Source organism: Pediculus humanus, genomic scaffold, assembly GCF_000006295.1.
Source record: "Pediculus humanus corporis 1103172108283 genomic scaffold, whole genome shotgun sequence".
Taxonomy (NCBI): domain Eukaryota; kingdom Metazoa; phylum Arthropoda; class Insecta; order Psocodea; family Pediculidae; genus Pediculus; species Pediculus humanus.
This window is the reverse complement of record NW_002987852.1, coordinates 2,551-29,075: the sequence shown is the minus strand read 5'-3', so window position 1 is coordinate 29,075 and position 26,525 is coordinate 2,551. Positions and strand designations below refer to the sequence as shown.

General features: G+C 27.4%; 5 protein-coding genes across 5 annotated transcripts; 3 read left to right on the top strand and 2 right to left on the bottom strand.

Moving 5' to 3' along the window:
* Window positions 1-4,838: 4,838 nt before the first annotated feature.
* Phum_PHUM518300 (COBW domain-containing protein, putative) lies at window positions 4,839-13,904 on the bottom strand (the record flags this gene model as incomplete). Its single annotated transcript, XM_002431231.1, has 8 exons — window positions 4,839-4,906; window positions 4,988-5,111; window positions 9,760-9,958; window positions 11,515-11,616; window positions 12,117-12,203; window positions 13,201-13,252; window positions 13,368-13,561; window positions 13,639-13,904. The coding sequence occupies 8 exons, from the start codon at window positions 13,902-13,904 to the stop codon at window positions 4,839-4,841; spliced, it is 1,092 nt and encodes a 363-aa protein (XP_002431276.1).
* Window positions 13,905-14,406: 502 nt separating this feature from the next.
* Window positions 14,407-16,892, top strand: Phum_PHUM518290 (uncharacterized protein; the record flags this gene model as incomplete). Its single annotated transcript, XM_002431230.1, has 4 exons — window positions 14,407-14,740; window positions 14,824-15,027; window positions 15,119-16,617; window positions 16,695-16,892. 4 exons carry the CDS (start codon window positions 14,407-14,409, stop codon window positions 16,890-16,892), a joined length of 2,235 nt encoding a protein of 744 aa, XP_002431275.1.
* Window positions 16,893-20,978: 4,086 nt separating this feature from the next.
* Phum_PHUM518280 (uncharacterized protein) lies at window positions 20,979-21,989 on the top strand (the record flags this gene model as incomplete). Its single annotated transcript, XM_002431229.1, has 3 exons — window positions 20,979-21,021; window positions 21,048-21,322; window positions 21,357-21,989. 3 exons carry the CDS (start codon window positions 20,979-20,981, stop codon window positions 21,987-21,989), a joined length of 951 nt encoding a protein of 316 aa, XP_002431274.1.
* A 1,294-nt stretch (window positions 21,990-23,283) lies between these two features.
* On the bottom strand, window positions 23,284-25,037 carry Phum_PHUM518270 (DNA methyltransferase 1-associated protein, putative; the record flags this gene model as incomplete). Its single annotated transcript, XM_002431228.1, has 6 exons — window positions 23,284-23,295; window positions 23,600-23,754; window positions 23,856-23,984; window positions 24,054-24,270; window positions 24,347-24,699; window positions 24,794-25,037. The coding sequence occupies 6 exons, from the start codon at window positions 25,035-25,037 to the stop codon at window positions 23,284-23,286; spliced, it is 1,110 nt and encodes a 369-aa protein (XP_002431273.1).
* Window positions 25,038-25,376: 339 nt separating this feature from the next.
* Window positions 25,377-25,775, top strand: Phum_PHUM518260 (uncharacterized protein; the record flags this gene model as incomplete). Its single annotated transcript, XM_002431227.1, has 1 exon — window positions 25,377-25,775. One exon carries the CDS (start codon window positions 25,377-25,379, stop codon window positions 25,773-25,775), a length of 399 nt encoding a protein of 132 aa, XP_002431272.1.
* Between the last annotated feature and the right edge of the window lie 750 nt (window positions 25,776-26,525).

Genomic DNA, 26,525 nt, shown 5'->3' with positions numbered 1-26,525 from the left:
ACAAAACCTTTTTTTTTTTTAATAATATAAATATATATAGAGTGATGATGATGATGATAATAATTTAAACTTAAATATTAAACAAAAAAAAAAGCATAAAATGTAAATAAATAAATATATATGGAAACGTGTATTAAAAAAAAAAAAGGACTCAAAAAAAAAAAAATGGCAGCAAACGATTATTTTTTTTTTTCCCCTCCGTTTGTTCGTTCGTTCGTTTGTTTGTTTGTAGTTAAAAGAACAAAGAAAAGAGAAGAATGAAAATTTGATTGAAGTGGTAATAATAAAATATTTCTCTCTGGCTTTAAATGGCAATAACATTTAAACCCATCGGGATGTTTACACACAAACTCTCGCAATAACTTTATCCGGTTAATATATATATAAAAAAAAAACCTTTTCCGTATATTTTCATCTCGTCGTCATTTTTTTTTTCGAAATAAAAATGAAAATTTTGTCGTGGCAGAATATGCAAAAAACGTGCAACAGTTTTTACAACAACAACAAAAAAGGAAACATATTGATAAAAAACGCAAGAAGTTTGATTGTATTGAAAAATAATTATATGATAAGGCCACAATGATGGTTAACGCGCGAACGTGGCAATAGACATGTGAACATGTGGTCAAGTGGTTCGTATGGTACCCAAAGAAAGGAATCGAGTGAAAGTACAACATGGATGCATAGTGAATTGGAGGACAAGTGAACAACACTCGAGTCCACTTGTATGTGAAATAATTGAAGCGGGTGAACCCACCGGGGTTTCATTACAGGAAAAAAATTGGGGAGATATAAAAGTGAATATTAAAGATTTTTCCTCTCTCTCTCTCTCTTTCATCTTCCCTCTCTCTCTCTTCTCAACGCATTAAACAATTCATAAATAATAATAATAATAATAATTACATCGTTCAAACGATCACAAGAGCATATATTAAAAAAAAAAAAAAATTTCATACTTGAATAATAAGATGACACATATTATATTTATGTTTGTTTTTGTTTAGCACACAACATGTTTCATCAACATTTTCGACATATTAAAAAAAAAAAAAAAACAAAAATTTACGGAAACGGAAACCCGTGAAATCTCAATTTCAAAAAAAAAGAATTAAAATAAACATTTTTATAATTTAAAATAAGATTTACAAACAAACAAATAATAATAATAATAATATGAAATATCAAAGATGGATACGCTACAATGACAAACGAGGAAGAAAAGAATCACAAAAATATTTTGGAAACAAAAAATAATATTTGGGAAGGGGAAGACAAAGAAGGAAAATATTTTGGTTTGAAATTCAAACTTATTTATCTATTTCTTTCTCTCTCTCTCTCTCTTTTCATAATAAGTTGAGAAGGAAGTGAGTTAATCGGACCACCGATGGACGACGACGTTTAAAAGAAATACCGACAACTATTTAGGAGGTCTCATTATAATTCATTCATCGCAAAAAAAACCCCCCGACATCATTCCATTGAATAAAGTCGTTGAAGCGATTTTTCTGCATCGAATTCATCTGGACCGACCGACCCCCCTCCCCTCCCCCCTCCTCTTTTTAACATCGTTTTCTGTCATGTGTGTTTGTGTGTGCGCGCGCACGCCTGACTATGCCTGTACGTACGACGACGGCTTTAAATCAAACAAATTACTATATATATATATATATATTAATTATTTTACAAATATTTACAACACAAAAAAGTTTTGAATAGAATTGAAATTTTTTTTTTTTTTTTTGCTCTTCTATATATAAATATAAAGATTAGTCACAATGAGAGCACGATGAACAATTGTTGTTCACACTACTACTACTACCACTCTTACGCCCCCCTTCCCCTTCCCTCCCCCACACCACCAGCTACTGTGGGATTGAATGCCACCTGTGTCTTCCTTTCCTACCATTCTCTTGTCGTTTTCGCTGCGGGGCGTGTTTTTTTCTCCCCCCAATAATAAGGGATCTCAAAACCAAGAACCCTGCTGACATTCAAAGTATTCACGACGCTATTCAATTTAACCAATCCCGCGCTTATTCGTCGGGATAATTTTTTTTTATTTATTCAATTTCATATAGTTGAAGTATTTAATAAGTTCGGATAAGATTTAAATGAAAGAGTTCGCGCGCCGAGCTCTCCCACTCCCCCCCCCTCTCTCTCTCTCTCTCTCTCTCTCTCTCTCATTACCATCGACATCCACATCATCTCCCGTTCTTTGCTAGCCTTTGTCAACAATTTTAATGCAACCGGTTTACGATAGGAATCTCTCTCGTTATCAATTAAATCGAATTTTTAAGAAAAATCTCTTATTTGAAAAATCGTGAAAGAAAACTCGATAATCGAAATGAATTTTTTTTTAAACTCTCTCTCGTTCGATTATATCGAATCGATGGAAAATCGATATAAAAATCTAAAACTATTAAATAATAGTGAACAAAACGTAGCGAGACACCGAAAATTGGTAAGTCTACTATTGAAAAATAAACGATTCGCGTGTAAAACGTGTAATTAGAAAAACGGAAAAAAACCTACCGCCGCCGCCGCCGCCACCACCCACACATATATCAAGTCGCGTAATATTAAATTAAACGTGCACTTCTCCTCCCTCTTCTAATGGGAAAAATTCAATGAAATTATTATTAATTTACAAAAAAAAAAAAAAAAAATCGTTTCTGTCGGTACTGCGATTCGTAACGTTGCGTTTTTTTTTTTTTTTTATTTTATTAAAATACGCGCGTTTACAACCGCGAAAATTTATTTACGTATATTATAAAATTACGAAGACGTTTTAAAGCCGTGAAAAAAAAAAAAAATATTAATTTAAATTTTTTTAATTACCACGCACATGACATTAATAATCCTGTCAAATTTAGAAGAAGCACAAACACACACCACGAAAGAAGGACGTCGAGATGAAACCCCCCCCCCACCCTTATTAAGGACTCACACAAAAAAAAACCTTTTTTTTTTTTTTTCAGGCAAAATTACCGTTTTTAACCAGACTGCGTGTCTCCTCCTTTTTTTTTTTTTTTTTTTTTTTAAATTTTGTTTAGAAAACACACACAAGTGTTATTTTGTTTGAATCTGTCATTTATCTCATTCATTTATTTTTAACCGTCAAGGTGTTGCGCGTTCTTTTTTTTTTTTTTAATTTCAATTTCGCTTTTTTTTTTCCCTTCCTATGAATACATAAATAAAAACCGCGTCAAAAATAATAATAGTAATAATAATAATAATAATAATTGTAACGCCGAAAGTTTTCAAAAAAAAAAAAAAAAAAAAAAAAAAAAAAAAAAAGAAGAAAATTTATCGATCGGAAATAGTTTCACCAAAAAAAAAAAAAAAAAAAAAATTACTCAAGTTCACGAATTTTATTTTAAAAAACGAGAAAGAGAAAGAAAGAGAAAGAAAGAGAGAGAGAGAGAGAGAGAGAGACTTGATTTTTTACTTATGTAGAAAAGGGTGCAGGCAACATAACGAAATGAAAATTTTTTATTTTAGTTTTTTTTTTATTCTCGACTATTTCCAGCTGACGGCATCACTGCTACGATTAAAAAAAAAAAAAAAAAAACGTTTAAGGGATTGTTTTGGTTGTTGTTTTTTATTGTCGTCATTGAAGTTGTATCGTTTGTCGTGTTTGTTTCCCGTTTTTTTAATTGATCGTTTTTACGTATTTTATATTATTCTTATTTTGCAAAGGTAATGAATCGCGAACGAATTTTTACTTCAGGTAAAGAATAGCAAAAAAAAGGGGGAATTTCATCTTTAAAACTCTTTCTTCTTATTCCTCATGCGTGTGAAGGTACGGGTTTAGGTATATAGGTTTACCCCCCGTTCGGTTTTGGAAAAAAAAAATCCGTAAACGGATATACGTACGTACGCACGTTAAACAAACAAGGGAAACTGGAGGAAAACGAAAAAAAAAAAAAAAAAGAAAATTGGGTAAAAAGAAAAATATATATATATAGAGACAAAGGAAATTGAGAAAATGGTTGAAACAAATGGAATTACACATTTGAGCAAGTTTGATTGTCATCACCACATGAGTTTTGAATAAGGCAATGTCAACGTTGACGATATGTTACCATAGAAACATCAACCATTGAATTCCTTTTCTACGCTAACAATGTAACCGTCTAAAAAAAAAAAAGAATTGACTTTTCAAAAACGTTATCGTCAATAATAATTTATTTTATTTGATAATCTCTCAAATTTTGAATATATACTACTCGCGTCCTTTACGCCCAAAACGAAACGAAAGAAACAAAAAATAAAACAAAAACGTGGGCGCGTAATTAAAAAAAAGAAATTAATAATTGGCAACAATGTACTCTAACTACCTACCTACAGTAGTCACCCCCACGATCGGAACGAACAACAACAACAACAACAAAAGACCTAATATTTATTATAATCGTTCTATTGCCACGTCAAGCTTTTTGTAAACAACCAGTTGGCAACCCTCAAAGATTTCACGGTACAATCAAACATTTAATATATATCACAACCGAACCCATTATTATTATTATTATTATCGCAAGCAAAAGGAAGGACTTTGCGTGAATTCAAATCGAAAAGCCTGAATTTTTCGAACATGCACGTAGATCGATGGTACATAAACTTTTAAAAAAAACCACAGACGAAAATAAAAAAAAGGCGTGAGCGACGTCTGTGGTTTTTTTTAAAAATAAAATCGTTTTTCGTACCATCGAGTACGTTTTTAAACCCTTAAAAATTATGTTCTCGCATAGAGAGAGAGAGAGAGAAAGAAGAAATATTTAACATGTGAATAAACAAAACACATACCGATTTATGTACGTATGTTTATCATATTTGACTTTTTAACTTCCTTCCACGACGCAACACTCTTCGAATATTCTAAGTAAATTGTCGACGTTTAAATCCGAACCTGAAAATAAATAAAAAATTTTTTCCCTGTAATTCGATCTACCATCTAGACACGCACATCCTCAAAAAAAAAAGAACTTACCGATGAAAATAAACCTCGTACCGTCGATGGCTTCTTTTTCATTTTCTATCGTTTCAATATCGTATAAATCGTAAACGGCTTGAACTATGACCGGGTGCGATTCATCTTTGATCGAAACGATTCCCTTAAAACCCCACCCCCAACAGAAAAAAAATTAATAAAATGACGTCATAAATAAGAAAAAAAAATACGTAATTTTTTTGTAATTTTACGAATTTGACGAACGGTACGTATATTACAGACCTACTGTCGTAAAAAGCAATAAAATAATAATAATAATAATAATTTTTTAAAGTTATGAATGATACAATATCATAAAACCATCTCTCTCTATCTCTCTCTTTTAATAATTTTTTTTAAACTTAACTGTCTCAAATTTTTAACGCGGCCTGTAATAATAATAAAAAAAAAAAAAAAATGGCGAAATGTGACGTAATAAAATAAAAGCAGACGATAAAAAAAAATAAATGCAAAATATTGCAATTTTTTTTATGAAAGAACTGAATCATTTCATAACCATCTCAATGAAATAAATAAATAAATAAATAAAAAAATTAACGAATCATTTATTCATAACAAAAAAAAAATTTTCTTTTATCATTTTCATAACAACAAATGATTTAAATTCAAAAAACAAAAAAAAAAAAAAAAAAACGTAAAAGAGAAAAGAAAAAAAAATCTTATATTTCGTCCGAATATCTTTTAAAAAAAAAAGAAAAGGAAAAAATTTTCCGGGAAAACCCTTTTGTGCGTGGAAAAACCGTGTAAGAATGCGACGAACACGAAAAATTATTTTTTGAAAAAGAAAAAAAAAAAAAAAAAAAAAAAAAGGATGAAAAAAATAAATAAAATATAAAAATAAAAGATAAAAATTACTTTGGTCACGTTCGCGAACGTTCGTCGTCGGGACGGGGGAGGGGGACTGGAAGGGGAGGGGGGAGGAAGAGAAAGAGAACAATAGAAAATGTTTGATAATAATAATATTAATAATAATAATTTTCTATATGAACCCGGAGCACGAATGAAGAAAAGCATTCGACTCAAATGACAATTACAACGAATAACACGAATCTCATATTATTGGAATTTTCCAGAATTTCACCGAAAAAGAAGGAAAATAAAAAAAAAAAAAAAAAAAAACGTTCGTGGAAAATTTCGGCTTGTGTGAAATCGTTTGCTCGAACATTTTTTTTTTTTTCTCCATTTTTAACCAAAATCTTGATGGGCTCCTCGCCTAAAAATTCATCTGAACTCGTTACTACCCTTTACTCTGGGCGTGACGCCATCTTTAAAAAAAATTTTCGTACAAATTTTAAAACGATAAATGATACAAAAATGGAGAAGATGAAACAAAATAATTTCCCTACGCATTCGCAAATCGTCGTCCGTGACAAATCGAATTTAACGATTTTTTAAAAATAAATTCAAATCGTCAAAAAAGGGGGGGGGGGAAAGAAAAAAAAACGTGGAAAGAGAAAAAAAAAAAGAAAGGATGTGGGCAACAAAAACAAAAAAATTTTCCGAAATACAAATAAAAAAAAAAAAAGATTTGAAAAATAAAAAAAAATTTTCCGAATATTTATCTCAGTTTTAAAATATCTCCAGAGATAATCATTAACGGCGTTAAAAAAAAAGAAAAAGAAAAGATGAAAGAGAAAAAAGAAAAAAAAAAAGAAAATTGAGATGAAAATGAAAAAGAAAAAGAAAGAAAGAAAAAAAGGGGGGGGTGAAAAAAAATCATTTTAAAAAAAATATTTTTGCCATTATTTTTTCATTTATTCAAAAGACAATATTGATCTTTGCGAACGCTAAGAAAAAAGAAAATTCCTGGAAAATTTTCATGGATAAATACGACCATTGAAAAATTGAACTAACAGACCCGAGAGGATCCGACGAGAGAGTTTGAGGAGGAATTTTATTATTATTATTATTATTATTATATAATATCTACACAATGGATGATATTATTTTTCCTTTTAATCGTTTTTTATTATGTTCGTTGTTATTATATTGTCAAATTTAAAAAAAAAAATTTATATATATATATTTACCCTTTACTTCCATTTGCCTCCCAATTTAACGCCCCCGCCCTAACACCGCCCCCCACCCATAAAAAAAAGGAAAAATAAAAATAAAATTAACAAGTTTTTCTTTTATACATTTGTGTGAATAGAGGAAAAATGGTCGCAGCATTCCATCGCCTCTTCTTTCTCTCTCACTCTCCCTCTCCCTCTCTCTCTCTCTCGCGTGTCTATTTTCACGCAAACGCTCCCAACCAACCCTTATAAAGTTATTTGATGAAAATTCCTCAATGTCGATTATATCCTTTTTAAGTCTCCAAACTATTTTATTGTTAAGTTTGAACGCGCGGGAAAGTTTAATGAATAAATCGGAGGAAAAGCGAGAGAGAGAGAGAGAGAGAGAGAGAGTAGAAAAAGAAAGGAAAAAAAAAAAAGACAAAGACAGAAAAAAAAGACCCTTTTTCTTGAGCTATCAAAGGGGCTAATAATAATTTCAACGACGTGCCTGCCTGCCTCCCTCCCTCCCTGCCTTTCTTTTCTAATGGGGAAAATACTAAATTAATCTTTTATCTTCCATTGAGCTTTTTTCTTTTCTTTTCTTTTCTTTTTTATGAAAATTAATAAATATATGCAAATAAAGAAAAAAAAAAAAAAAAGGAAAATTACTCGGAAAATTCAACTCTCGACTTTTATCGATTATCGTTTAAAGAAAAAAATTTTTTTTTTTTCCGGAAACCATGTGTCGCATAAATAAACTCCAAAAAAAAATAAAAATGATAATGATAATAAAATAAAACCTTTTAACGACAATAATTTTGAATCCAGAACAAACAAATAAATTTTTTTTTTTTGGGAAAAGAAAATAATACCGGAATCTAAAAGACGATTTTTTTTTTTCAATGCGTCTGCCCGACAACAAATTTCTTCCCTTTCTCTTTTCCACTCGTTTTTCAAATCTCCTCTCTCTATCTCTTTTTCCCCATTCCCTCCCCCCGTCTATGCGATTATACAACGGCGGCCCTAACTAAATATAATGAAAACAGATTTGGTATTCAATATAATAAACTCTGTTTGTAGTGATCCTATTTATAAATAGTCCACCAATCACAATAAAATTTTGTCAACAACCCCCAGAGTTCCCCCCCCTTCCACCTATTGAAAATTGATCTATTATCTTTTTCCTTTGTTTGGTAACAAATCTGTCAACTTTAAAAAATTTTTTTTCCTTTTTATATATATATATATTCATCCTTCATAATTTTTTTTTTATTTTTATTTTATCTCACTCCCCCTCATTACGCGCTCTTATATCAACATCGTATCTCACCGTCACACGTTTTGACTAACATTTCATCTCCTACCTTTTGTTATGATAAAAAGAATCTCATATCTTTTTTACATACATTGACGTTTATTTTAAATTGTATCATTGAAATCTTGATTGTGTAAACGGTGGACTTCGGGAATTATTAAAAATAGACAGGGATCCCTTTCCATTGGACAAAAGGATTAAATACGGTAGAGCAATCGTTTAAGGTACAAAACTAAATCGCATATTTTTCAAGTCTCAACCCGTAAATATCAATTACTTTAATGCGAACATAATGAACCCACCATTCACGACAACAACCTTATAAATATTTATAAGAAAAAAAGAGGTATCCGTTAGGTCCGAGCCAAAATAAAAAAGGTCAAGAAGTTTTTTTTTTTTTTTTTTCGTGTCTTCCGGCGATGAAACCCTTTATTAAATACATTTTAATTTTCGTTACCTTTTGACAATGGAAAAAAAAAAAAATTCCAATTTTAACCCCGGACACGATACTTTTGAAAATTTTTGACCCTTTCCGAGTAGTAGAACAACAACAACAACAACAACAACAAACACCCTAAATTTTTAATGAAAGACAAAACACCTCAACTTAATTTGTTCGCACGATACCTGATTTTATAGTAAAAAAAAAAACGACGCTCATTTTTTTTTCTCTCTCCATCTTTTTCCTCTCTCTCTCTCACTCTCTGGCAATAACATAACGAAAAAAATATTTACCCAAAATAAATACAAATCCTAATTTGTTGCCAATAAAAAAGGAAAAAACCAAGTCTAATCACCAGAAAAATCAAGAAGTACTTTTTTTTTAAAAAAAAAAAAACCGTTGAATAGTATTTTCGAAAAAAATAGATATAAAAGAAAATACAAATAATAATAATAATAAAACCTTTCATAAAAGCGTGTGTATGTGTTTGTTGCCTTTTTTCTTTTCTTTTTTCTTTTTCTTTATTAGAAGAAATTTAAAAAGAAAAAAAGCAAGTTTGTAAATATTTTTCATACATTACTCAATTAAAACGATAGCATTATAATAAAACAGTTAACAATAGGTATTGTGCGGCGATTTAACCCAAGAAAAACATATATAAATGGTTATAAAAAAAAATAGAAAAGAAAAGAAGAAACAGATAAACCCTATATTTATATTTATATATAAATAAAAAAAAAAAAAGAAACTCGAACAAAAAAAAAAAAAAAAAAAAAATTTGTTTTCATTGAAAAGGAAACTGGGATTAAAAATCCTCATGTACGTCGTTACAATTATGATTAGATCGTTGAATGTATTAGATCATTGAAACCGAAACACGAACGTATGAACGATTCACAAAAATTAAGGCACCTGTCCCTCCCCCTCCCCCCTCAACGTCTACGGCAAACTTTTCCTTCGTTTAACGAGTGTTAAATATTAATTAAATTTCACTTACCTTTAATCTCAATATGATACTTCGCGTGGCGTCATCCGACCCATCATTTTCCGCACACTTTTCCCATAGTAATTCCTGTAGAAATTTTTCCAAACCCGTTCGGGTCATACGTTTGGGTATATTTAGAGTCACAGTTCTTATTCGACTGTCGATCGTGTGACCTCTTCCTTCATCTTTCGATTCGATCAAGTCGGAAAACCTGAAAAAAATTAAAACAATAAAATTATTATTATTATTCTCGCTTTTTGACGTTTAAAAATAAATAAATTTTCTTCAGACGACAAAAAAATAAAAGAAAATTCATCAATCAAAAGGGAATATTATAGAAAAAAAAAAGGGTGATTTGTTAAATGCGAGCGTACAAACTTTGGGGAAACCCACCAATAAGAGGACCAAAGATTGATCAAGAAGCGTGAAACCAGGGATGATAATACCAGATCATTTTTGTATTTTGAGGGAAGAGGGGAGGGGGTGTATTTATATTCGCATCCCTGCCTGCCAACATTCAACTTTAGCCTTTTTTTTTTTTTTTTTTTATTTTTTTATTGCTTGAATTAACTATTTATTGGTGGCAGATGTGAAGTGAGCCAACTTTTTTATTCTTTTCTTTTTTTTTTTTTTTTAATTAAATAAAATAAACTGATATAAACATACATAAGTACGTGAATATCATTCTATCGCCATCCATATATAATTTTATTAAATAAATTTTTGATATTTATTTTCACAGTTACATAAATCAAATAAATTTTTCCCATATTTATGAAAAAAAAATAAATAAATAAATAAATAATATAAATTATTAGTGACTTTTCCATCGGTAAACAAGGGGTGGAGAACGTTAATAAAAACCCCCATTTGTTATTTATTAATGTTGACCAACGGTCAATATTATTTATATTAAATAAAAAGGTGGAAAATTTAATAGTCGTTAAATCCCATTAATCATATAAATTTCAATATAATGTAAAAATTAACAAGTATTTGTAAAAGGGAGGATGGGGAGGACGGGGACGACGACGACAATTCCTTTCATTTTATACGTTTAAAAATTTATGAAAAATGATTTTTTTTTTCGGGAAATTTCAATGGGTTAAAATAAATAAAAGGTTTAAATTAAATATTAAAACCAACCGTCCGAATATGAAAGATAAATTATCGATACAGCAGTACTACCACTTTTACAAAAATTAATAAAACGTAAACAAGTGATACGAAATATCTTAGAGGAAAAAAAAGGCGGAAAATTGTGCCTCGGAATAATATAGTAAAGAAATAAATAAAAATTCCTTTTTGGAAACGGTATTGAAATTGTTGTTGTGCGGGGCGTGAAAATAATAAATCCAGATAATTAAGGATGAAACCCAGGGGTTAAGTACAATATATTGGTATTAACACCAAAAAAAAAAAAAAAGGAAGGATTCTCTTGATTAAATTTTATATATATATATATAATCGAACGGGATGAACTCACTTTTGATTTATTACACGCAACGTTTAAACCCCCAAAATTTATTTATTTATTTATTTGCACAGGAGAAAAAATTAAATGCGATGATAACAACAAATGGCGTAGTTTTCCATCAATGAGAATTACGTGACTGACAATAATTTAAATATTTTAATAATAATAATAAAGTCGATGATGAATGCTTAATAAAAAAGAAAACGTTACGGAAAATATTTGTTTAGCTTACGAGAAACCCTAAAAAACCGTTAATTAAAAAAAAAAAAAAAAAAAAAAATTGTACTTACTCGCTTCGTGTAAACGAACTGTACGCTCGAAGATCTAAAATTTCATTTAAACCCACTTTGCATTTGACAGACGTTAATACTTTGGAGTGTGAATTTATTTTTCTGAAATCCGCGTAAATAAATTATGTTAATAAATTATTAATCATTTTGATTTTCAATAAACAATAAAAAAAAACCTAAAATGGACTCTTGCATTCAGAATGTGTAACGTATAATAATGCGAAAACATTTTCCGAGTGGGAAGAAAAATAAAAAAAAAAGGAAAATTTTTAATTTAGAATTTTCCAAGGAAAACTTTTTTATTACGATTTGATCTAAATAATAATAATAATAATAATAATAATAATAATAGAATAGAATTAAATAGAAATAAATTTCATTCATTCGATGACAATGTTTAAATTGTACGACAAATATGCATACGTTTGAATGAATTATTTGAAAAAAAAAACGTAAAGTGATAAAAATTATTTAATTGGAATTTTATATTTAGAAATCGGAAAAATCCGTTACACATTTCCACCATTCATAAAACAAAAAATTTTTTTTTTTTTTATAAATATGGAGGGGGAAAAAAATAATTTAATTAATAAAATTATTACCTGACTTGTTTTATAAGGCACTCTAATGATTCCTTCGTTATTAAATCTATTTTATTTATTATAACAAGATCAGCTAAAGCAACTTGCCTGCAAAAAAAAAAAATGATTTTAAAATAAAACCACCACCACCGCCGCCGCCACCACCATTTTGTTTTGTAACTTAAATTTATGTAAATTAACAAATTTATAAAATGATTTAAACTTGATTATAATATATACGGTGAATTTTCTTTCCCTTGTTTGAAAATTAAATAAATTAATCAACAAAATTTAAAATTGATGATGGAAGTTTTGAGGCTAACGCATATAATAAAACGTTGGTTTTTTAAAGTTATGAAACTTATGAAAATTGACAGGTTTAAAAAATTTCAACGGTTTTTGTGTAAATCACTGATTTTTTTTTTTTTTTTTTTTTCCCTCTTATTGAATCATTGATCATCAACATGCATGAAACAACAAATATGCTTTTATCAAATTTAAACGATTTTGTTGCATCAAAGGGAGTAAAAAAAAAAATTTATTTATCAGCGCGAGAAAAATAATTAAACGAGATTTGGATAAGTGGGATGTTATGTTACCCCAAGGGGGTATTGTGCACACACGCATATACACATCGGAAAAGCATTGAAAACGTTGTTCTTTTTTTTTTTTTTTTTTTTTTGTAACTTGGACAAATAAAATGCATTAAATTTAAAACAAGTAAACATAAATTTAAATATAAAAATAATTTTTTAAAACAAGAGAAGGGGAGGGGGGGAAAAACAGTTTCACAAAACGACTTCAAAGAAAAACTTGGGAAATTTCTAATTGCTCTCGAATGCCATCTATTAAACAAATAATAAACTATATCAATATTTACCATGTTTTAATTAAACGTTTTCATCAATGTAAAATATTTACTCTGTTAAAAAACTTTAATTTGAAAACTTGTATTAATTAATTTAATTTTGATTTAATTCCATTTAAATCTCATCAACTGTTTATTTCTATTGGGAAATAATTAAAAATTGATTTATTTATCGATAACACATTTAAATTTTAAGATTTTTAGAGTGATTGTTAAGTAATATTTATTTCAAATTACCTTAAAGCTTCATTGAATTTACCGAATGGTTTGTTTTCTGATTTTTCAATATCTGATGTGATTCCCAGTTGCTAAAAAAAAAAAAAAAAAAATTAAACTGATTAATGTTATACATTTAGAGCTTTATATAATAATATAATTTTTTTTTATAATTTAAAAAAAAAAACTTACTTCGAAAGCATGTTTAGCATCCAAAACTGTTATTATTCCATCGAGAAACAAATCACTTCCAAGTTCTTTATCTAACCAAAATATGGAAGCGATGGGTCCTGGATCAGCCAAACCAGTTGTTTCAAGAAGTATATAATCAAATTTTCCTTTTTTTTTCATCAAATTCTCAATGGCTTTGACACCATTATCTCTGAAAATATTAAAAAATATTAAATAATTCAAATTGAACAATTAATGGTAATAATTGAAAGTTAATTTTGTACTCACTTAACAGAGCAACATAAACATCCATTTCTCAATTCCAACCATTCTTCATATAAATTCTTATTATCACTAATTGCAAGACTTTTCTCTAAAGCACTTCCTTCACCAAATTCGTTTAAAATCACAGCTATTTTTTTATTGTGTTGTTGAGTTAATATGTAATTTAACAACGTAGTTTTACCGGCACCTAAAAATCCAGTTAGTATTGTGACTGGAACTTGTTTAAAAGGCACTAAATCTGGTATTTCATCTTCTGAATCTGTTTCCATGTTAAACTATAAACATTCTATAACACTGATTTAAAAAATAAAAATTAATAACGATTAAATTTATAAAAATATTTCCACTGTAATAGAGGTTCGTGTTAGATAAGAGCCGCCATTATTTTTTAAACGATGGCAGCACTGTTTTATTTTGTTGTCATTATGTATCTTCTGCGTTATGATTTTGTAATAGAGATAATTTTGTAATGACAAATAATAAATGGCTCAAAGTAAAAAAATAACAGCTAAATATGTCTATGACATTCCTTATTTTGAAAGAATTGGACTCTGTCGAATATTGGATCAAAATGACAAGTGGGAAGAATTAGGCAAGTAAAAAAAAAAAAAAAAAAAACTTTTAAACTCTACTGTTATTTACTACTTTCACTATTATTTTTATTTCACAAACGTTTTGTAATATTGCACATGTTAATAACTATATTTAGAATAAAAAAATATTATAATCAATTTTAAATTTAAATCGTTTCTTTTTTTTTATTATGTATGTATGTTTCCTGTAGGAGGAGTTCACATGAACTTTGATGTTCTTACAATTCAAACATTAAGAAGAGAAATACTGAGAGGAAATTCACCAACAGATGAATTACTAACAAAATGGGGCCACCAAAATCATACAATTTTAGAACTATTTGTACTTTTATCAAAAATGCAACATTATCAAGCTATGTTGATAATAAAACCATTTGTAGATCCAGAATATCATAAATTAATATACGAAGGAGAACAAAATTTAAATAGATTATTTAAAATTGATCAAAATTCAAAAAATGATACTACAAATAGACTTGATCAAAACACTTCACAATGTCGACCACAAAATGGTTTGTGTGAAATTTTTTATTTATGGTTTTAATTGTTATTGATTTGTTAAGTGTAATGCAGCATGCTTTCTACATAATTATAGAAAATTTAAATGTCGACTTGGCAGAAAATAAAATAATTAATGGACAAGATCCTGGTTCTTCTGCTGTAAATGATTTTAAAAATTCTAGAAATAATGCACAAACTGCTCTCTTAAACAGACCCCTTTCTGATACTCCAATGGGATCAAATCATCAAAATCAAATACCATCAAAATTTTTAAAACCAGATTCATCGAAAGATAAAAGTAAGATAATGCAACATAAATATTAATAATGGGAATTATTTAAATTTAGTTTGTTTATAAAATCAAGCTAAGTAACAATTAAATTTTTTAGATGTTTCAGAAATCTCATCAATAGCAGAAAGAGTGGGGATATTGCCTTTTATTACATTCAAAGAATTGGAAATAGCCACAGGTGGTTGGGATCCTTCTACAATATTAGGGAAGGGGGGTTTTGGAACTGTATATAAAGGTACATGGAAAAATACACTAGTCGCAATTAAAAGAACAAAAAATTCAGAAACAGATGAAAATCATTCCATACAAATCCAACAAATCCTTGGAGAACTTAAAATGCTCAATTCATATAGACATGATAATATATTACCTCTATACGGTTTTAGTATGGATGGCGAAGATCCCTGTTTAATTTATCAATTCATGCCTAATGGTTCTTTAGAAGACCGATTATTATGCAGGCATGGAAGTAAACCTTTAACATGGAGTCAGAGACTTAACATAGCTACAGGAACAGCTAGAGGCATTCAATTTTTACATACGATCGGTGAAAAACCATTAATTCATGGAGATATTAAAAGTGCCAATATATTACTCGATTTAAATTACGAGCCTAAAATAGGAGACTTTGGTTTAGCCAGAGAAGGGCCATATAATCATTACACTCATATGAAAGTGAGTAGAGTTCACGGAACGCGACCTTATTTGCCAGATGAATTTTTAAGGCATAAAAAATTTTCCACAAAAGTTGACACGCACAGTTTTGGAATAGTACTTTTCGAATTAGCAACTGGACTAAGAGCTTACGACGAGCAAAGACATCACAAATTTTTAAAAGATTTAGTAGAAAACATTCCAAAAGTACAATTGGGAACTTTAATCGATAGAAAAAGCGGCTTGGATGAACAACAGTCGTTTTTGAGTTTAATTGCTTTAGGTAAATGTTGCGTTAGTAGAAAACCAAAAGACAGACCGGAAATGGTTGTTGTTTTGCAAGAGCTAAACGCAATAGTAATGAAAAGAGATATGTTGGTGAAAGTTCAAAGTGCCGTGAAACAGAATAGTGCGACTCCATCTTCTCCTTTTGAGATGCAAGCATTATATGATATAATTAGTCAACAAAAAAGAATTTCGCCATCTACTTCAAATGCCATTAATGTTAGACCCGTGACCAAATTAATGCCATCTTTACAACAATATTCTCCGGAGCCACAAGGCGTCACGTATGCTGTTTCTCCCGAAGGTTTAGGACAAAGCCCGAATTTCAATAATTACACAAATAATAATAATGTTAACCTTAACAATCCCTTTTTACCCTTGGATAACTCTAAAGTGGATAAATTAGACATTCCGAAAGCAATATTAGTAAATGCTGAAGAAGTTACCGAGAATAATGGTTTGATGGAAGGTGCCGAAGAAAAATTACTTTCAAAGACCATCTACCAAAATTTAAAAGGTACCTCGCAAAGTAAAGAAGAACTTAAACGTGTTGCTCCAGCTATTTCAATTTCTCCTCCCACGAATTCTCAAGAATCACCCCCATCGGCGTCTGGAATCAAGGAAGGACAAGGCAACAACCCTTCAGGAGAAACAGAGGTAAAATCAAATTAATTGTACATGTAAATAAAATATTTTTAAAAATCGTTTAACGATTTTAATAAATTTGTTTTCAGGATCTTCTCGATTACGAATACACATCAGACATAGAAAACTTTTTACCCCTTATATCAGTTCTCGGGGTGAAAGGGAAAAACGACGAACCGAAAGACAGCAAATCAAGCCAAGAAAACGTATCGAAAGAAAACGAAGAACAACATTCTGACGTGAATACTAGTGCCAAAGGAAAACCCCTGTGGATTTTAAACGATTAAAATGGAAATCATTCAAATTTTCACACGAACCTAAAAAAAAAAGTCGAATTAAACATCCAAAATAAAAGAAAATGAAAATCGAGTGAGCTAAAGTTTTAATCTTCGTTTAATGGGGTAGATTTTTCACATGACCTCACGATATCAAAATACATATAATTTCCTAGCCTAGATATTTAATTATTTGTATTAAATTACATGAAAATTGCTAACAAATGAGATTTAATAATAAATTGTAATATGTTAGAAACCGAAAATATCACATTTCTATTATAATCAGCATTTTTACCTAGATAACGGTATGAAAAGTTAAAGATAAATTTATCAAAATACATGAATGAGAGAAATTTAAAGAATGAATTGTGTGTGAAAAAAAAAACAATCATTAAATTATATATATAAACTTATGTTTTGCTTTAACAAATTGAAATGATAAGCTCTCAGGGAAAACAAAAAACAAATTTATTGCTGATCTGTTGGATTTAAATAAAAGAATGATTTTATAAACAAAGTTTAATAACTTGGCTCTATCCAGATAAATGTAAACAATTTATAATCGTTGTTTATTGTTAAAAATTTATGAATTATATATATTTTTTAAATAAAACTTTTAATTGTTTGAAATCGTGTAAATAATTTCTAAAGGATGCCTAAACACTTGTTAAAATTTGACAAATTTAAAAGAAAACTCAAAGAAAAACCCAACTTAAACAAGAAAACAGTACTCATCAAGATTGTTAATGAAATAAATAGAAAATTAGTATTGAAATGATAGTTAAATTAGTTTCAAAAGCAGCAAATTTATGAAGAAATTCAAGGCAAACATAATAATAACAACAATCAGGTAACTATAAGTTAACAGATTACAACGATAAACTTATTACTGGGTTTACATACTATTGTCCAATTTTTAAATTTGTTTTCATTGATTACCCTTTTTATAAATTTTACTACACCTAATGACGATCATCATGTTTAGGAACTTGTAAATTTAAAAGCATAATATTTAATCAAAAATAAATAATAAGCTTGTAAATTTACACGTACCCAACAACTTATTCACAGCCCAAACACATTTTTGGAAAGAGACTTTTAGATTTTTTTAAACAAAAATAAAAAAAAATTTGTTTTTATAATCATAAGTTTATAATACAAATCCCTTACATCAAATAAAAATGAATGCATGATTTCAAATACAAACATGGCAATCATATTTATTTGATTTAAGAAATTTGAATTTGGCTTCCAGGAACTCCTTTCTCTACCTTAAATTTACACCTAAAACTTATAGAATTTAAAAAAAAAAACAATACTTTGATTTTCAAATACAATTTTTTTTAAATAACCTTAAATATCATATTCAAGGACGGATGTTATCACCACTATTACTATTTTAATTTATAGGCAAATTAATTAACCAAGTACTGCCACATTTGATTACCAATTGAAAATAATAAATGTATTAAGCAGACAATATATATTTCAATGGAACCTGCACTTTTGAAAGCATATTTTATTTAATAAATAATAAACCAACAAAACTGCAACCCCACATGAAATAATAAACTTACTTTATCATATTGAATAGAAGACATTTATTTTAAAAATGTAGCAAAAATTTAACTCATAAATCAAATATAATTTAGATTAATGGGCCAAATATTTGCTTCACTTTTAAAATATTACAGATGAAGTTCTGAGTTGAAGAAAAAAAATTACCAGTTTCTTCTTTAAAATAAAAAAAAAAAGGAAAACAGAAAAAAAACTTACCCTTGTGACATGAAGCGTGCCTTAAATATGGTACCGGAATACTTGTCCCCACAAACATCAGCAACTAAATAACCGTTACGATTGTGTGCCATGTCTTTAAAAAGGCATTTACTGTTGTCTTATAATGACAGGTTTGGAACCAAAATTGCCACAGCTCACTCATAAGCAACACATATAATCTTTTATCTGGAAATATTTCATTTGTTATTCTTTTTCATTGGATGTTAGACATTTTGAAACGTAAGAAGACCTAACGTATACCTTACTATGAATTGAAACGTACAAAATAAATTTGAATTAAAATCTTCCTCGTATTATATGATTCCTGAAAGAAAAAAAAAAAAAAAAGGTTTTGAATTAGATTGCTAAACATTTAAAAAAATTATACAAATTATTTTCTATGAAAATTTACAACTACACGGTAATATAATAATAAAATTAAAATGGATACTTTGTAATCGTCGAGTAAAAAAAATAATTGACAATAAAATTACTAAAATGATAATATAAAAGTTTTTTTTTCGCATTTAAATGAATAAAATAAATTATTAACTAAAAATTTATAAAAATAAATTACCGATTTAGTTAACTTATTTTTTATAATTTTACAATTTTAAACGATCGTTAATACTTAAATCCAATTCATACGTCAGTTGGAAAAAATTTTTTTTTTGCACTTAAACGTCGGGTAAAAATGACGCACATTTACAAATAGAATAAAAAACCGTTAAATTCAAAAATGTAGAAAAAAATAAAATTTATTCCAAACAATCAAAATTTTTTTTTATGACATTTTTAGTTCATAAATTATATTTTATCCAATAATTTTTATTTTTAAATTTGTTTAAAAAAAAAAAAAAAAAATGCTTATCGAAAACAAAAGAATCTTTTTTTTTTTTTTTAACGTAAATAGAAATATATAATAATATAACTGACAAACAAAAAAAAAATTTTAACTGTTTTATTTTCCATTGAGTAAATATTTATAATTTTATTTTGAACCGTAAAAAAAAAAAAAAAATGTCGAAGACAATAATTTGCTTTTAAATAAAAGAATGAAAATATTTATTTATATTTATTACAAATAAACAATTCATTCTAATAATTTTTTTTAGATTATTAGGACCCTTTTTTATTATTAGGGTTTTGGGTAAATTTTTTTTTTTTCTTTCTTTCAGCAAAAATATATATTTTTTTTTTTTTTTCATGCAATAAAATAAATTTTAAGTTTGATTGAAAAAAAAGAAAAAATGATTCAATGACAAAATATTAAAATTTTTTATAAATAATACAAACATTTTATGTGTTAATTAAATTAATTAGAAATGTAACTAAAAAATAAATAAATAAATTTAATTTCCTTTTTTTTCAATGTTCTTTGTTTTATTTATTTATTTATGTTTTAACTGAAGCCATTATTAACTGATTTTTTAAATTGATTGTTTGGTTTTTTAAAATTATTATTCATACACAAAAAAATAAAATAAATAAATAATAAAACATAATTTTTAAATAGATAGATAAAAAAATATACAGAACTGGTTAACAATACAAAATTTTTTTTTTTTTTTTTTTTTTTTTTTTTCATTTAAATAACTATAATGAGTGATTTTTATAAACAAAACATGTCACTTACACAATTTGTTTTTGTTTAAATTGATTTTTATTTTTAAAAAAAATATTGTTAAGACAATATTTTATGAAATAGAATTGAAATATAATTTAATTTATATAATTTTTAAAAAATAAATAATAAATTAAAAACTAAATTTATATTTTAAATCTAATTTAAGAGTAACTGCCATGATAAGATCAGTTGTTGTTGTTGTTTTTTTAAATTTAACATTTAAATCAATTTATTATTAAACAATTAAAATCTATCCTAATAAAACACATTGTTTTATTCAAATCGTAATTAATAAAATTAAAAAAAAAAAAAAAATAGTTTTTAAGCAAAAATTTTTTAAAAATGTTTAATGTCGTTTAAATTTAACGTTAAATTAATGGCTAATCCATGTAAACCACGCGTGACAACCTGAACTGAAGAGTATTTATTAAAAATTAAAAATTTATTTAGATTATAAATGGCTTTTCAGCCGCCAAACAGACCTGGTAATAATTTATTAATCAATTTAATATTAAATCAAATCTAAAAAAAAAATTTTAATTAATGTTCAAGGGGTTTTATTTCTTTTGAACATTAGATAACCTAACTTGGTTGACCTGTAATTAAGCGTACTTGCTTCATGTAGTGTTTATTGAGTTGAATTAAAGTTAAAAAGTAAATTTAGCTTAAGAAAAAGTAATAAATTGAACTAAATGATTTATTTAGAGATTGTTTTTATTTCGCTAAATTCAAATGGTAATTTTATTTTTTTGTACTTTCAGATCTTCAAAGCCAACAAAAAAAAATCCTAGAAGAATTAAATTTAAGGAAACAACTTTTGAAATCTGGAACAGCTCAAACGTTAAATCCCAGTGCTCTTAGCAGTCCTATTGGAGTATCTAGTATTAATTCCAATCAGACTTCAGAAAATCAATCTAACCTTGCCAGAGCTGCCCATGCTAATAGTCTTTTACAACATGCAAACAGTACATCTTTTGGATATTTCATTCCACAAGAATCGTCATTTGGTAACAACATTTTAGCCGTTTTTCCTAGGGTTAATGAAAATACTAAATAAGTATGATGTAAAGATGGCTTGTATGAAATTAAAAGCACTAGAACAGCACATTCAAGAAATTAAAACTTTCACCAGGCCTAAAGTAAAGCTAGAACAATATGCTACTATGCCCCATATATGTGCAAGAATGTTACACTCTATTCAGTCTTGTTATGATGACATTGAAGGAAAAATCATAGCAGATCTTGGATGTGGATGTGGTAGTTTATCAATTGGTTCATGTCTTTTAAATTGTGAATTTTGTGTTGGTGTCGATGTTGATTCTGATGCATTAAAAATATGCCAAGAAAATATCCAAGAGTTTAGCATTGAAAACATTGATTTAATTATGTGTGATGTGACTAAAAATGTTATTTCATTAAATGACAAAAAATTTGATACTGTTATAATGAATCCTCCTTTTGGAACGAAAACAAAAGGTTTGGACATTGAATTTCTTAAATTAGCTTTACAACTGACTGATAATGCTGTGTATTCTTTACATAAGACTTCCACACGAAATTATATAATAACAAAAGCCCAATCATTGGGTGTTAAAGTGGATGTTCTTGCAGAATTAAATTTCGATTTGCCAGCTACATATAAATTTCACAAAAAAGACTCAGTCGATGTCAAAGTTGATTTTGTAAGATTTTACTATCAATAATGTATTATATATTGTGAAAAAAAAAAAAAAAAAAATTTTTTTAAATAAAACTGTACATGCAAATTAATTTTTTTTTTTTCTCTACATCTCACAAAGATTCACCTGTCAAATATATTTTTAATTAATTACTATGGAAACCTTGACTTTGTTTGATAAATATATATTTATTTATTTATTTTTTGGAAGTTTTAATTGAGTCAAAATATTTATTCGAGTATCAGTTAATACTTGGAGTTCCAGGAGATCCGACAACATCAATTATTTCTGAACTAGCAAGTTTATGTTTGGTTGCATCTTCTGTACTTGGTTGTGTTATTGAACTTGGAATTGCAAGAGTCTGCAAAAAAACAATTTTTTTTTTTTTTTTTACAACATTCATAAAAATGGTAGAATACAAACTTGATTTACTCTTATTGAAAACAAATGCAATTATTAATTTTATTTATTAAAAAAAATAAACTCAAATTCTTCAATGTTAATTTCATTTTGTAATTTCAACAACAACAACAACAACAACATTTACATGCTCGATTAAATAAATGTTAAAAATATGGTATCCCAAAACTTTCAAATCATTTTTTTTTTTTTTATTATTATAGTAGTTTGGATTTGATTTTTTTTTTTTTGGTTAATTTTAAACAAGGTAAAAATATTAATTTGAGCATGTAATTGTATTCGACAAAAGTAAAAAGTTTTTTGGCATTTAAACTTGAAAACAGTAAGCTCTACCCAACGTTGAACGAGTCCAAAGTTACCTTAATAGGTTTTTTATAAGGTATCATGGTCCCCAGGAAGTAAAACATGAATTTTTTGGATGTTAAACCAGGTAAATCATCATGGGCATTTTTATTTATTTTTTAACTTGGGCTTGTTTTTTCTCATGCCTACAAACAAATAAACATCTAGCTAACAAAAGAGAATAATAATTTAATTTTTTTTTCTTTTCTTTTTTTCCTTTAGCTTATCGATAAAAACTGAAAATAAATAATATTAATAATAAATTCAATGAAAGTTATTAAAACAAAAAAAAAAAAAATGCAGTGAGTAAGAAATTATTAAGTTTTAAATGAAGCCTAAACGAAACAAATTAAATGTTTAATATTTAATTATGAAAATATATATGAAAAAAAAAAAAAAAATTCAAATTTAATAAAAATTTATTTTTTCAAGTGCACTAAGAATTATCTATCATTTCTTACCTCTTTTTCTCTCTTTTTTTTTTTTTTTTTAAATATTTTTATATTTTTTTTACGACTACTACTATGGCACAAGAGATATACAAGGTGTATCATGCCTATGCTCCTGTCTGAAGTAAAATTTAAAACATAATAATAGTTAAATAAAGTGTGCAAAAATGGTTGTTAATTGCTACAGTTGTTTGAAATAAATAAAACTTTTTTTAATAAGTAATTTTTTTGAAACGACTACAAAATTATAAAAAAATAAAATTTGTTTGCCTGTTTTTTTAAAAAAAGGAAAACAAAAAAATAAAAAGTTAAATAGTTAAGGTAAAAAAAATTTTCTAAAATATTAACAAGAGAATTGTGATAATAAGATTTCAATACTATTTTGATATCAGTTTTAACATTTGACAATTTACTATAACATACCTTTCCTGGATTTAGAGCTTCATATTGATGTCTCAACGATTGAAGTTCAAACTCGCAGTTAGCTAAGGCAGCTTTTAATTCGTACAACAATACCATGTCGCTTCTTAATTCATTAAAGTGCTGACAAATCTCTTCCGTTGGAATCGGATTAAGATCTGAAAAATTTAAAAATTTGAATAGAAAGAAAAAGATGTTTTATTTCATTAAAAATCACTCAACCCCCCCCCCCCAAAAAAAAATCATTAACTCGATTTACCTAAGCCTAATTCATGAAGCAAACTTTCAATTGCTTTCGATTTCTTTTGACCGACAGACACTGGGAGTTTCATTCTCTGAGATCTCAAGCTTGTACCATGACCTTTGAAATCGGGAAATTTTATGCCAGCTGATTCCAGTGACTAAAATTTAAATTATAAATATTAAATTTTATTTTTAAATAACTATAGTAAATAACCTGGTATATAATTATAATAAATTACAGTTGTATCAACTTTGGCTGGTCTGGCTTGTTGGACTTTTTTCTTCTGTACTTTTTTTTCACCTGATCTTGCCTCGGCTTGATTATCTGCTGCTGTAATCAGCTTTTGTAAATCTTGAGTTTTCTTTTCTCTTTCTCTTTTTCGAGCATCTATTTTTCTTAACTCATTCAATAACATTTGCTCTTCTTCAATCTGAAAAGGAAAAAAAAAAATATACAGGTTAAAAATAATTATAATTTGTGATACCTGACAAAATTGTTTTGATTACCTGTTCGGGAGTTCTTTCAAAGAGCCTTTTTAATTGTTCTTTTCGTCTTCTTTCATGATCAGCATCAAAAACATATGTTTTAGCAGGATCATTTCCACCTTTTAATTTGCTTAAGGCAGAACAAAATCCATAATATCTTTCTTTTAAATCTTCAATAGATCTATTCGGAAATAAATTTCTGTCCCACCTATCACATATAACATTAAATCGTAAATCAAATCTACGACACAAATCAAAGAGGTGATCTGTTTCCTGCCTACTCCAGCCTTCCGCTGGAATGTATTCATTTTCTTGAAATGCTGGAACATCGACCTTTTTATTAAACCTAGCGAATGGATATTCTTTCCCTTCATCTGCAAGTCTCCTCCAGTGATGAAATACAGCACCATCTGTTCTAGCTGGATTTGTAAATGGCATCCACTTCCCAGGGTCTGACTTTCTTCATACCTAATTTGGCTTTCATTTGTTTATATCCCTGACCGGTGTCAGTGGGAAATAGCGGAGGTGCATCTTTATTATCATTATATAAAAGAGCAAAAACTTCTCGATGCATTCCTTCGGGTCTCTTTATTTGCTTATTATTAACCAAAGATCTTTTTTTATTTTTATCTGTGTTTCCTAATATAGATTCTTTAGTTAATTCAGGAGTTCCTGATCTTTCCAAATCTAATATATCCCTTACATCAGCCATTTTACAAAAAAAACTGGTGTACGTATCAAAATAACCTATAATTATTATGAGTTCTTTTTAATAATTTATTACAATTTAAAAAAAATTATGCAATAAAATATACTTACAAAATATAGTTAAAATTTTATTACTAAAGTACTTATTCAATTCTCAAAACTATGTTTGTATTATGAATATTTTTAAAGTTGGTATTCTTAGAGTCTTAAGGTTGGCAACTTTGATATCGTAAGGAAATTTTAAAAAAAAAAGCTATAGGTTAAGTTTATAGTAAACAACCTACAAATTAATTTTGACATTTTCAATATACAATTTGTAAAAATTTAACAAACGTCAAAAATAATGAATCGTTCAATAAGAGCGGAGACGAGAAGTCGAGCCAAGGATGACATCAAGCGTGTTATGCAAGTTGTCGATAAAGTTCGAAGATGGGAAAAAAAATGGGTTACTGTCGGAGAGACAACAATGAAAATATTTAAATGGGTACCCGTTTCCAGTATTGAACATAAAAAAAAAACAAGTTTAAAAGAAATGAATAAAGAAAATACGCCGGCTAGAAAAAATATTGATTCATCCACATCGAATTACGGCATGGATGATTCCAATACGTGTTTTTCATTAATGAGTGATTCTCAAGGTGCCACAGAATTTTCAACTCAAATGCCATTTTCAGAAGATTCCAGTTCACAAGAAAGTGAATCGCTTACATCTAAAAGATTAAAGACTGAACAAAATGTGTAAGAAATTAATTTTATTAAAAAAAGGAATATAATATGTATTTATTTATAAGTTAGTACCTATTACATAAATTGTAAGGATATTATTACATCCTCAGTTTTATAGAGGATTTTAAACGACTAATTAAATGATAAAATTTATTGAAAAAAATTATCAAAATGCTAATTAATATTAAATTAGCATTTTTAAATTATTTATTAGCAAGTATGTTGCAAAAACTAACTTTCAAAAACTAAAAATTCTTATTATTCGATTTAAATATCAATTTTAATATTACGATAAATCCATTAATTTTTTTATTAAATTTTTTTTATGTACATAACAATTACAAATTTTTTTTTCTACTTTTGAACAGAAATTTATTTTTATAAAAATTTTTATTTGCTTTGTTTTTAAAAAAAAAAAAAAAAAAATTCAATGAAAATTAATAATAAATCTATTATTATTATTATTAATTTCGTAAACAAACCTATATTTTTGTTTACAGACAAGGTAAAACATTAATTTGAAAATTAAAAACAAAGCAATTTCAATTATAAATTGGGGGGTGGGGAAGGGGGGGGGAGGAGGTGAAATTACTGTTTTTTTTGTATTGTAAAAACTGTCCTTGTAAAAAATTATAAGAGATTTGAAAAAAAAAAAAAATCACATTTTTTTAATTATATATAACCGAAATGAATTTTTAAAAAAATTATCATCGATTATACTCATTATTATTATTATTATTATAATAAAAAATTATAAATGATAAAA